General features: G+C 44.7%; 1 protein-coding gene across 3 annotated transcripts in view; it reads right to left on the bottom strand.

Annotated features, from left to right (window-relative positions):
* LOC144180530 (uncharacterized) overlaps positions 1-12,985 on the bottom strand; it is a 29,323-nt gene that overhangs the window by 6,826 nt on the left and 9,512 nt on the right. Inside the window, exons 2-3 of one of the 3 annotated variants that reach the window (XM_077708858.1) lie at positions 11,030-11,587; positions 16-210 (exon numbers count right to left, since the gene is read on the bottom strand). In XM_077708858.1, coding sequence (XP_077564984.1) covers positions 16-210; positions 11,030-11,572 — 738 coding nt within the window. In that variant the 5' untranslated portion in view covers positions 11,573-11,587. Of the gene's footprint in view, positions 1-8; positions 211-11,029; positions 11,588-12,985 lie in introns of all 3 variants that reach the window. The other 2 variants (XM_077708860.1, XM_077708859.1) reach the window with 2 other exon arrangements.

The raw sequence follows: 12,985 nt of genomic DNA, 5'->3' as shown, positions 1-12,985 counted from the left end.
ATACATACCGCTTACCTCCAAGTGTTCGAGGAAAGGGAACGTCAGCCTGGACACAGATATGAGCGAGGCAGTGGCCGCAACTGGGGTAGCACTCGCAGGGTGCAAAGCATACAGGGAAAGGTAGTGGAACCTGTTTCCCTCGGCGCACCTGTATTCCTCTCTTAATGTGCAGAAAGCAGCCGGAACCAAAAACGAGTCGATGCGTCGAATCTGCGGGAAATAACGTACCAGACAGTTAATACTTGACTTTCCTTCGAAATACCTAGTAACGCCACTGACGCTCCATATTCACCAATAATAACGGAAGACATAGACGTACGAAATACCGCGATTATTGTACAAGTGAAGAAAAAAACAGTTCTTCGGAGACTGCAGCTGCCCACTCCTTAAACTAGAACACTGAAGTGAATTTGCCAAACTTCTGTTTTTGTTTGCATTGCACAGGATGGCTTAAATGAACTCCGTATTGTACGTGTATCCGGTCGATAAACCAACATTTAATTTATAAAGCCTGATAGAAAGAACAGTACCATGCGACTTTAGCGGCGGCAGCTACAACTGACAGCAGTGACGCGCATACGAGATGCGATGTTGATTGGACGATGAACAAGATTATAATTCAAACCAGCTTTGTTTTCGCTCGGCATCGGCATCCGACATGCCGATGCTCGGCATGTCGGATGCCGAGCAACATGCTTGGCATCCGACGTTATTGTCGGCTGGGGATTCTCGATATCTCGGTAATCAGCATACCGAACATCTGCCCTGTTGCCGGCTATAAAATGCTTCAGATAAACCTGCCAGCACGAACTGGAATCGTAACGATCACTAGCCCAGGCGTTCGCCGAGGACGAGGGCCCTATTGGTAACTGGAGAAGCTCAAATGCTATGCCCGTTGCCCACACATTTGAAACGTACCTGGCTCGTGCCTGTATCGTTGAAAGCGTGTCCGCATTAGGCCAAGGGTCAGCTTATTTGGAATGGTGCCCGCAAGCAGTCGGCAATGATGGCAACATCACGCCAAAGAGAACTCGCCAGCGCATCAGTGTCAGTCTGCATGCGTTCTGCGAACTCGCTCGCATAGAAATGAACGTTACAGCGCAAAAACGGTGAATGCAGTGTAGAAAATATAGCAAAAACAAATATATTAAATTAAAAAAAATGCGCTATCGGAGATTAAAACTTTCGAATTGCAAAGCAGTAAACTAATGCTCTAGACCATTCTTTCATAAGTTTCTTCCCATAGTATTTATTGCACTACAGGTCAATGTAGCAAATAATATTTATAACAAACATTTAAAATTATGAGCACATACAAATGAGTTGATTACAAGATGAAGGACAAAACTAAACACAATGAACAAGTATGTACAGTTGGTTTAAAGCGGGGGCAACAGTGAACAACTCTAAGGGGATACTAGTCCGCGCGAGAATCATGTTGGTCGCAGACATGTTAACGAATAATGATGATTTGGCCGAAGTGATAGCTGGAAGAATCATAGGCTCAGCGTGGCTATCCATTATTAGAGTTTTTTTTTTCATTAACTATCAGAGCAATTAGAAAAAAATTGGCCGCGTATCTGCTCCTTTCGTTGCAAATGCCGTCAAAAGACGATAGTCTTTATCGGCTTTTGCGAAGTAAATGCCTCCCTTCGCTTTCCCGCTCACCTCTCATGTTGTTCCTCTTGCGTAGCGCTCCTCCCAAGGTAAATACGCCAAATGTTTGCTTAAATCATTTTAAATTTACCGCGTTCCACTGCTACAAACCGGGTGTCTCGATGCGAACGCTGCCGTACGGTGAAGACGAGCGTTCATCGAGGCGCCCTACTTCAACGTTTATAGAACCGCGTTTCCCTACTCCACGTGCGTTGCAAGCAGAACGTGAAACCAATCTAGTGGAAAATTGCGTAACTGTTGCTGGTTGATTTCTTAAAATGGCGCCAGAAGCTGTAGTGGCGCGGGCGACAGCAGGCGACGGCGGAGTGAATTCTTTTTTTGCAGTTGATGAAGTATTTAATTTCGCAAAAGTCCAGCATGTTTGATTTTTTATAAAGGAACACTGCAAATATCACTTCTGTATTGATTTGTTGTCTCATATTTGCGTAATGTCTTGTTCTTCTTCAACAATGTTGACAAGTATGAACATTACACCGGACATAGACGGGTAGATTTAGCTGTGACTATATAAGACTATTCCGCAGGCATTGTTTTGCTTTGGCCGGGTGGCTGAATCGAGTCACAGACAGACAGACGGACAGACATACAGACATACAGACAGACCAAAATTTCTGGGTTTAAGTAGCCCAAGAAAGACTATCGTCTTTAAAAAACAATCATATGGCAGGTCACCGTCTGCGGGTGATGCAGGTTTTGCGAGTACTAATTGCTGCCGCGTCTAGCGACCGGCGCGCGACGAAGCGGGTGGGGAGGCGCGCGCTGGCAGCAGCCGGCCCGTTTGGCTACAGGTGCTCGGCGGTGCTAGGCGCCTATGGGCCTCGTGCACTGCAGTTTCAAATAAACATGTGGCGCTACCTGGGAGCGGCGGCGGAATTTTTTCTGAAGAACAAAATAAACATATACAGTAGTTCGCTACGCGGCTTAATTTAAACAACAACCGTAAAATAAGTATACAACAATTACCACGTTTTTTTTAAATTCACAATTGTTATAATAATAGAAATATTACGCTGGCGAGTGGTGCGGGAATACAAGTCGAAATAATTTAGAAAGTGCCCCTTCTCCAATAAAAGCAGACGACATTGCACGGATCAGCTGCCTGCGGCGCCGACGTTCACGAAGCACATAGTACCCGAAAAGAAATAAAAAGGACAGATCCATAAATGCATTTGCGTAGGTGCACGCTACTTGGCGCAAGACCGCTGCAAAAAAAAAAAAAAGCCGTGTATCCAGTGCATATTTTTGTAGCGCCTCAAATAGCCTTTGGTGTGCACGCATCTGTGCACGCATCAGAAAATACATGGAACAACCCACGGATATGCATGCTTGAATTGTACGTAGTCATACCAGCAAAATATGAAGCTGTAAAATGAAAACAGAAACGTAAATATTCACGCTACACTCCGACACAACCGTAAACAGATGGACACAAACCAGCCACAATTCCGAGACTCGCATCTACACTTTTATTGAAAGGACTCTCAAATATCTCAAACATGTACAACTTGTAGTTTGCGGTTGAAAAACGAGTTCAAGTGGGGCTTGTTCCGCAAAATATTTTTGCTGACAAAAATAACTTGCACCAGCACAACTATTCACGCTGGCATGTAGTCATGCCAGCGTAGTCACGCAAAAACATCACGTACAACTCTGTCAGCTTTGAAACAATCTCCATTATTCAAAATGGTCTTATTTTATCAAGGGCACGTCTCCGAATGCGAGAGGAATCATTCGTGCACAATTAAAGCTCATGTTGTGCGATCTACCATATCTGTGCCCGTGTCTATGTCGAGCGATAAACAAGGTAAATAAACGTCCAGAGGCTTTCATGAAAGCCTCGTCTCGCGCATATACGTCCAAAATTATTCGTATATTAAGTACGCATTTACAAACGTATGGAAGCACTTAAAAAAGAATTGCGATATTTTTATGAGCCCGTCCAACGAACTCATCGTAGTTTCAGCAGTTTGAGGTAGAGTTTACTCAAGCAGTTGGCATTTTCAAATACCTGCCTCTACAAACCTGAATCTTCGGGCTCTTGAAGCCGCTTATCCTTGGTGTCGCAATATACACACAAACCTTTCGCCGCGATTTCGCACACACAACACATCAAATCACTTCCTGACATGTACAAGGCACAGTGGAGCGTATACACGGGAGAAATTCTCTTCTTCAAGCACCATGAAGTCGGTTAGTCGGTCTTCTCCTCACAATAAGCTGTCCGCCAACTGCTTGGTTATGCCAGCAGTTCTAACCCAGCCGTTCTGATCTAAGGCTCAATAAATCAAATCCACCAAAGCGACCACAGCAACTAACTCCAAGGCGCTGCTGGCGTCGTTGGGACGTTATGCCGTTATTTCATGCTCTTCGGGGGCCGGCGGCCCCACAAAAAATTTTCCACTGGTGGAGCGATCACACCCTCCCTCACACATACATTATCGCTTCCGGGAGGCGATGCACACACAGACGCACACTCCTGCACTCCTCTAGTTCTCTTGGTAACATCGCGGGCTTCCGTCTTTTTATTTTTGTCTTTTATTTGGGCGGCGCTGCTGGTGTTCAGTGGAAGCCGTTGCGAAATTACAGCGTGACCGCGCGCTGCGTGGAGATAATCCCGCGCTTGTATAAAACTGTTTTTTGTGTGATGCATCGCTTTCCTGTCGCCTTTGCGAACCATATTCTATTTAATAAAGTACCGTTTGGCTGTTCGTATCGCATGGCAACAGAATAGCGGTCATTTCTTATTTCTCTTCTAATAATCGTACTGCGCGGAATACTATCCTCCGGACGTCGTTTGCTCCCGGACTTCTGAAATTATGCCTCCGTTGCCCGCAAGAAGGCGCTGAACACAGCACATCAGTGGCGCCACCATACAAGCGCACGAGGCCCATAGGGACCGGGCGGCCGTTGTATGGCACCACCGTCGTTTCAGCGAACAGCGCCGCCCGTGGCGAACCGCTCGTCAGTGGAATGCCGGTGGCGGTCAGCGCAGCGTAGTTGTGCATGGCTTTCTTTCGTTTTTTTGCGGTGCGGCGTGCAAAGCGAATGTAACCCCACGTGCATTTTTCAGATCGGTAAATCTTGAGTGTGGATGTGATGTTTATGAGGCATGCCATGTGTGCTATTTACGCCCATACTCAATATTTACAAATAGCAGACGACGCTCAATGCGCCGAGCTGGAAATCAAGCTGGAGTGAAAGTTCGTTGCGTGAATGCAATTTTTTCATGCCTGCATGCAGTTTCGCGAATCGAGGAGTATATTGCCGCTAAATGCTCCCACAAAGCCGGTGTGCGCAACCGATCTAGGAATGCTGCGGCGCAGGCCTTTGGCAGTTGATGACGAAACGGCGCCGACGTCGTGCACAAGCGAAAGACAAAGTTCGAGGGTGTCTTCGAAGATTTACCTCAAAACAGAAATTGTGACGGACGGATGACGCTTCCGTATCTTCATTACCTGCGGCTGAAACGTGCCTAATTTCACAGAAATGCTCTTACTACAGTCATCGGGAATCGTTGATAGAATAAATACCGCATGATAGTAGAATGTTATTGCTTGTCGTGGAGAAGCATTGCTTTACAAGAATTGCAATGGTTTCTGGCTAGTTGGTAAATGGTTTTTCAAAAACCAATTCCTGCGTGGCTGAAGGACGCAAGACAGGAGGGTGCCCGAAACCTGTACTCAGCTTCACAACTGAATGCTGCGGTCGGTTTACAAGCTGCCACCTACGCTTGAAAAATCATGCACACCTCCGTCTAACAACGATGATGGTTTATCGCAAAGCTCTATCGTATGGGTTTCCTTGGTTGCCTTCTGGATTTAAACTTTGACTAGTTAAGCGTTGAATTAGACCAGCACGCAGTTTGGTCTTTTGGTCGCAGCGTCTTTGACTTTGACCATTTCTCATTCGATTTCGCACGAAGAAAGCTTTGTGTTCAACCATCATAATGATTAGATGATTTTGCTGTTTAATTTTGAACTTCCATGCCCTCTCTCCAAATCTAAACTTTTTCCAGTGTGTCGGAAATGTGTCTGTGGAGGATTCGGGCTCATGCACCCATATTTGAGGCAACTAATCGCGCGTTTTTGGTGTCTTCACCAGGCATTACACGATTTTTTAGGTACTCTGTAAAGAGTACTTAAGCATTAAAAAACACCGGCTGATGTTAACGCTGCCACATTTTTTAACTATCGGTGTCAGCCTTTATTCTACGCAGGTGGTAAAACGGGAAGGGGAGGAGGGATGGTTTGTAGCTTGGGCTGTTGAGTTGGTGAATAACTTTGGCTCTTGATAAAATGACCACCAGAAACGTGTGTTTTCCACTTCGGCTTTCAGGCTCCCATGCTGTCAGTGTCGCTCACCAAAACCTAAGGTTTTACAAAGCTCACGGTTACATAAAGTGTAAACTACCGCAACATTTCTACGGCTACACGGTAATCCATCTCGTATGCAGGTGCCTTTCTATTTAAAGCACACGTATCGAGGTATCATAGAGCTAAGGCTGGCGTGGAAACCGCAGTCATTTAAACCAGTGAAGAAAGTGGTAGAAATGAATTCTAATATTGCTAATAGTTTGATTCCTACTCAGATCGCGCGGAGCCAGGCGCAGAGCGCTGCAAAAGCACTCGTGTCAATGTAGCCCTTCCCCAACCTTACAAACATACAATAAGTTTGCGTAGCCATGAGTGCATTTAAGAAGAAAATAATACTAATAATAGTAGTTTTATTCGTACTCAGAACGGGTGGAGCCAAGCGCAGATCGCTGCAAAAAGCGCTTATGCCATTGCAGCCGATACCCAACTTTAGACGCGTCCGACAAGTTTACGTAGTCATTACTGCATCTAAGAACCCTACACATCTGTTTAGACTTCGTTTAATCTCACATGTCTGCTCACAACGCCACCAAAACATACAAAGCACCGAAGCAAACACGACAAAAACAACGCGAGGCTGTGTAGTCCAATGCACCGGCTCATTCCACTGACGAGGGGAGCGCCGAGTGGTGGCGCCACCCGTCCAGCTGCCCGGTCCCTATAGATGTTAGGCTTAACGCTGCGGCGGATATTTGATTTCCGCTCTCGTCAGTGGTACGGCAGTGGTAACAAGCTATCGCTCGAGCTACCTGCGCCTGCCTGGCTACTTCCCGACCGCACAGCGACCGTGCGGTGCGTTTTCGCGTCCAGTATAAAATAGAGCGTTTAGAACCGCTCGAGATGATGCGTCCCGCCCAGCTGCGCGATGAGCCAAGGAAATCCCGCCGCCTGCGCACCCAAGAATCAGATCGTTTGTAGCTCGAGTAATCCAGTAATCCAATTTGTAATCCATTCATTCAAGACTATCCTTAAGTTATGGCAGCAACTGTCCGAAGGAATTAAATTGCCTGAACTTTGAAATAAAGCGAAATTATATGTTGCCGCTCTCCATGGTCTCCTTGAAGCAATCGTAAATAAACAAGGGTTTTTCGCAGCTCATATGTATTTTTCATTTACCTATTCAAATAAAGAAGTTCACAGGTGACTAGGAGAAACGTGTCGAGTGGCGCGGTGGTGTCCTCCTATTATCTTGCCCATCAGGCGTTTCCAACTGCGTCGTTTTCTTTCTTACTATGGCCATCGCCGTCACTATACTATCGTCCTCAGCACTACATGCTTAGAACACTCCTAGAAGCCCAGTACATGTCTGCAATACACGTTCTCAGGTCGAACGCAGCAACTCATTCACTAAGCCCACCTTTTGTTACCAGGAACCAAGGAACGTTCAATGTGCATGGACACGTTTCCGACACGCATTTCGTACGACCAGGGCTCGTTCCCGAGCCCATATTTATTTGATTTTGTTTTATTTACATTTTTAAATAAAAGGAAGTCAAGTAAATATTGGCTCGCCATACACCACATTCTCTGGGACTTTGCCCGACTCTCCGAAGAGCGCCGTAGGTGTCTACCTCCTCACGTCACGTCCTTTCAAGAATGGATATCCACTTCGAGCGATGTAAAAGAAACTTTAATGACCCTGTGGCCTCCCTGCTGGTTTATTTCCCTCCGCCCCCTCCCCTTTCCCCGCACAAGGCGTTCGACCTTTCCCTTCTGAATAAATTCAATCATTCATTCATTTACATTTGTATTCGTTCTGCCCACCATTTTCAGGACTATCTTTCGTTAATACCATCACTACACCATCACTGCACGCCGCACATTTACAAAATGGGACTTTTAATACTTACGCATGAAAATACTATTAGCTAGAACGACTTGTGTCTTCTTTGTATAATGGAATCGGTTCTCAGTAACCGGCCTTCCTGCAGAAACCCAGCCCTTCGAATGTAGTGGGAGTGGCTGTAGTTAAGGAATTCTAAATCATACCTGTTATCGATGGTGAGATACCTATTTTACGACGAAGGCCTTTCGCAGTGAAATCTTTGAGCTCGCATACATAAATTTAAAGACTACGGTCCAACCTACAGTTTTTTTTTTCTGTATGTTATTTGTTCACCTTCTATCACCGCGTTCTTCACATTAAGGACAAAATCCTATTGTCGCCCTCAGTACAGCTTCCTTAGCCCAGTGCTGCCGAACTTGCTTGTTTTTTTTTCTGTTTAGGCCACTACTTTTAAGCGTAGTTTTGCTCGTCATATAGAGCTACGTATACTTAAGCAAGAAATGGTACCTTCTGAATCGACTATTCTGCGAAGGCAATTCTATTTCAAAGTATGTTGCCTGTGCTTATATTTTACCCTTGCACGCTAGTACTGTCCCCATACAACAAACACGTCCCCAACGAAGAGCCCAAAGTAAGCGAATCTTCTTCATTTGGTTTATTGCCAAAATCATCCAAAGAGTAGTATTATTAGGTTTGATCTATTCTCAGTTCTTTATGAGTGCACTGCGCAGCTGTAGGGATAATAGTACTCCCCTTCGCGCACTTCATTGCTGATATTTAACTTTGTCAATTGACAGTTACCTCAGAAAAATAGATCATGTGGAGGGGAAAACAGGCCCACAGCCCTAATCTTCTTGGTTTGATTGAAAATCGGTAAAGGCTGTCAGTAAAGAAAGCAACAGGTGTCCACTTCGAGCCATTTTTCGTGGTTAAAACGCATAAGCCCGAAGCCCCTTTTCGCACAATAATTACAGAAAGACATACTTGGCAGTTGGCGGTGTCCTGATATTTAGAGGAGCAGCTCCAGTACCTGCACCTGAATGACCCGTATTTAATTTCAAATTGAGATGCCCTAGTAAAGTATCTTGAATCGTTGAACCCTGGAACATGCAAGGCTATGAGCATTGATGTGCAAGATTCGTTCTAAACGATCCCTCACGATGAATTAATGAAATCAGTAGGATTGTATATCACTGAAGAGAACGACGAAGTAGGTTTCATTCAAAACTGCGGCGTGTCAGTCAACATGGAGATCCTAGAATTCTATATGAAATCAACATTTATCCAGTGGCAATATGAATTTTTCGTTCGAAAACGAGGGGTGTGTATTGGCTCAAAGGTGGCTCCTATGCTTAGTAATATATTCCCAGGTAGAATTGATAGAAATATCGAAAGAAATGTATGCGGCTTTGCAAAAAATATTTTCCGTTATGTATCTCATTTTCTAATAATTGTTGACAATGAATAACTGAATGTAGAGGGCCTTTTAAATGTGTTCAGTGAGTGTGGTTTCGGATTGCAGTTCACATTTGAGCTTCCAAAATTGAACAAAATGCAGTTTTTGGATTTGAATTAACTTTCAATATAGGTCACGTATGCTGGTGTTACCGTGCCAGATCTCAAAGGCAGTGCTAAACTTCAAATCGGGCCATTCCAAGATAATAAAAAATGGGATTGCATTTTCTTCATTACGCTCAGCCCTTTCAATGTGATGTGACCATCAGTTGGACAACTTCTCGAACCAGATAAGTAGACTGTGGACGGCAGGCTCCTGATAGTCGTGAGGAAGCTAGTTAAATGGATAAAAGGCAAAGATACGGCAGGTTCCGCGACGCAGCCGCCAATGCAAAGAAACACAGAAAAAATACCCCGTTGTGATACCGTATAAGCACCGGCTCTCTCATAACTAAAAAAACGTGGCAAAAAGGTACGCTGTCCACGTGGTGTTCTCGGCCCCAAATAAATTAGAAAAATTGTGCAGTAAGGTTGGTCGAAGGTTAGCTTCCCGGAATACAAGGACAAGAAATGTGTGCCCGATAAATCATTTAGAGCCATTTCTGGAATGTGCAATGGGTGTCGTGTATTTGTTGTCACTTCGGTGTGGACATTTATACGTGGGACAAACCGGGAGGTGCCTGAACACCAGGTTGTCGGAGCACAAGCGTTCATTAAAAGGGAAACTGCACAGTCACATGGCAAAACACTGCAGCTCATACGGATGTGTGCCGCTTTTTAAAGAAACCCGTGGTGTCGAGACACAGAGATAAAACAACAAGGAAATTATCGAGGCCTTTCAAATCAGACGATCCCCGACCGATGTATAAGTATGCCCTTAGTAGTGCTGCATGACCGCGAATACGCTTATCTGAGTGACACCCCTGCATGACCAAGTAAACCAAAAAGAGTACACATATGAGGACCGATGAGTGATTGAGTTTTTTTTGTTTCTGTTTATCGTTGTAATAATTTACCGCCACGTGGGAGACTGATCTATGTATATCACTAATCTTTTCTTCAAAATAAAGCAGTTGTGAGTGCAGCGCTGTCCTGTCCACTCGTTCCTTTTTTGTGCTGTGTTTTTTCCTCGCTGATTTGCAATCATGAACGTTCACCAACTCGTCCAAATCACAGTCCTCTTGTTCTTGGTGTGACATCGTTGCCACTGCCGCACAGTTAGGCACTATTGCACTTTACAAGGCTATCAGTATACTTATCGTCCTGACGCTTAAACGCCTCGAAGGCTAATATGGACCGCCCCTCACTCGAGCGCCAGGTCCTCGAGTGCCGCGTCCACGGCACTCGTTCTTCCCTGAGCCTGTTCCAGGCCTCCGCTTTTCTGGTACCATGCCCATTTTAAAAGCCACTAAATTAATAAATTAAGCTTAACCTCCACCACACACCTGGCCTAGCCCATACTTTTTCACGACTCGCCAGCGTATTGCGTATATGATGTACAAGACAGCTAAGGCAGTTCTTTCTCCTTCTCCACAGCTTCGTTTTTTGAGGGCTTGCTCTTTAACTACGCTGGGTCTGGAAGTTCGACACAACACTTCTGGCTGATACCTTATATTCATTTCTGTGACACCAACAGTACAGTGTGCGGTCTGCAGAACTCGGATAAATTTGCGTCTGCAACCCTCTTCAAGAAAAACAAGTACTGGCCGCCTCCGAGATAAACATTGGGTACACTTACCAATGGGCAAGTCCGAAAGATGGCGAGCAATGTCACCCAACTTATACGTAGCACTCCGCTGTTTATCCAACCGACGCTGCCTATTACGTCCGTCAGCAAAGAGGACTCGACCAGCGGTTCAAGAGGGTTCACGTAGGGCTCGTCCTCCTCAATGACGTGCCTTGCAAGGTCATGAAGCAAAGCGAGAATTTTGGCGTTTGGGAACAGACGGATGAGGTTGTAGATGGCGTTCCTGTTGTGGAAGATGCATATCTTCTGTGTCGCCCGAAGCAACTGGCCCACGGCGTCTTGAAGTGATTCTGAAGACTTGAACTCAACGCACCCGGCAAAAAGAGCGCCACGAATTTTCACCTCCGTTAGGGCGCTCTTGGCGGCAACCAGGGATTTCGTATTAGTCGTCAAAAGGCCACTGTCCGGGATCAAAACGCATCCATTGGGAACCGGTGAGTCCGTTGGCCAAGGCGTCTCAAGGTGCAAAACAATGCAGTCTTCCGCGTATAAGACAGTATGAAGGTCCCCGAATTCTTCGATGTGTTCCCACATCGTAAATCCTTTTTCCTGCAAGTAAGAAAGAGCATCACTAAAGAAAAACAGTGAACTACACCCGATAAGCAAACAGGTTGATCAGCGCTTAGTCTCCATTGTATCATAATAACGCCTCTTCCTGCATTTCCAAATTTGATTTGGTACCTTTGCACTGGATACTGCCCGGCTTCTGCGCTCTCATAGCAACTTGTAACTCAGGGGACCACGCTTGAAAGGTACCGTAAAAGACTTTGAGGTCTCTGAGTGGTCGGCAGAGGATGCAAAGAAAGTCATTTGTTTTAAGTACTTTAAATGTCCCCCTAACCCTCCATAAAGCGAGGACCACCGTTTTTCAGTCGCGAATTTGATCTGTACGGGTAAGGGACAACGGCCTTTCTGTCAATGGCAATACGTATGTATGATATTTATTGGTTTCTTTTTTCCTTTCTTGAGATTATTTCTTTTTTATGTTGTAGTAGTGACCATTAAAAGTGATTGATGACATATGGTCATTGACAGTCGCCACATTTAGACACTGCATTTTGCTTGGAAAGACAGCATTTTACACTGGACAGATAATACGAAGGGTTGAAGTAAAGCATTTTGGTATAAATGTATACACGTTACTTTTTATTTAGATTTTAGTTTATGGATACTGCAATCTCTTGGACGGATTTTGGCAAGTGGGCACGAATGATGGGTGAGCACAAAACAGCCAGGCAAATATATGAAACCACCACTCGCGTTTGACAAAAGGGGAATAAAACAAACACACAAACAAAATATTTCGTAATTTTTCACCCCAATCCAGGCTACAGCGAATGGTGCCAAAAATCGTTCACTAACTTGTTGGTTGACCTGTTGACTTAGCGACTTGTTGATCACTGCCTCATCAAGGCCCAGTGAAAACTGCTAGACCTACAGATCGGAACTTTCTGGAGCATATTTTTGACATCGCATAGAGGTTCCTGCGAGTGAAATTAAGCCTGCTCTAACAAATATTTCTGGTAATGAGGTTCGTCTGTAGCTGTCACACATGAAGCGAATGGCTATATTTTGTATTCCTTATGATTTGTTTTTTTACCTTGAGTGAAAGGATCTAAGATGATAGCGGCGTAATCAATATTGGCAGCACTATTCATTCATATGCAAGAAGGCCAACACACAAGGCGAGTTTCAAAGCTATTTGTAGGAAAATAGTTTCTGTTTAGCAGTGGAAGTTACGAAATGAATGTTGTTCGTCCAGTTAAGGTCGTATGTAATCCATAACCAAGGGTATTTATAAGAATTCACTGCACGAAGTACATTATTTTTAGAATACTGAAAATTTTTTTCATAGGATAAATATATATGCACACCGTTCTTTTTATTTACTGACATTTGCCTAGCCTTGCTTTAAGAAACACGTTTTCTTCGATTGATTTAATTTAC

Source organism: Haemaphysalis longicornis, unplaced genomic scaffold (genome assembly GCF_048455015.1).
Source record: "Haemaphysalis longicornis isolate Haplotype H1 unplaced genomic scaffold, Haemaphysalis longicornis Haplotype H1 scaffold_4, whole genome shotgun sequence".
Classification (NCBI taxonomy): Eukaryota; Metazoa; Arthropoda; class Arachnida; order Ixodida; family Ixodidae; genus Haemaphysalis; species Haemaphysalis longicornis.
This window is presented reverse-complemented; position numbering and strand designations above follow the sequence as displayed.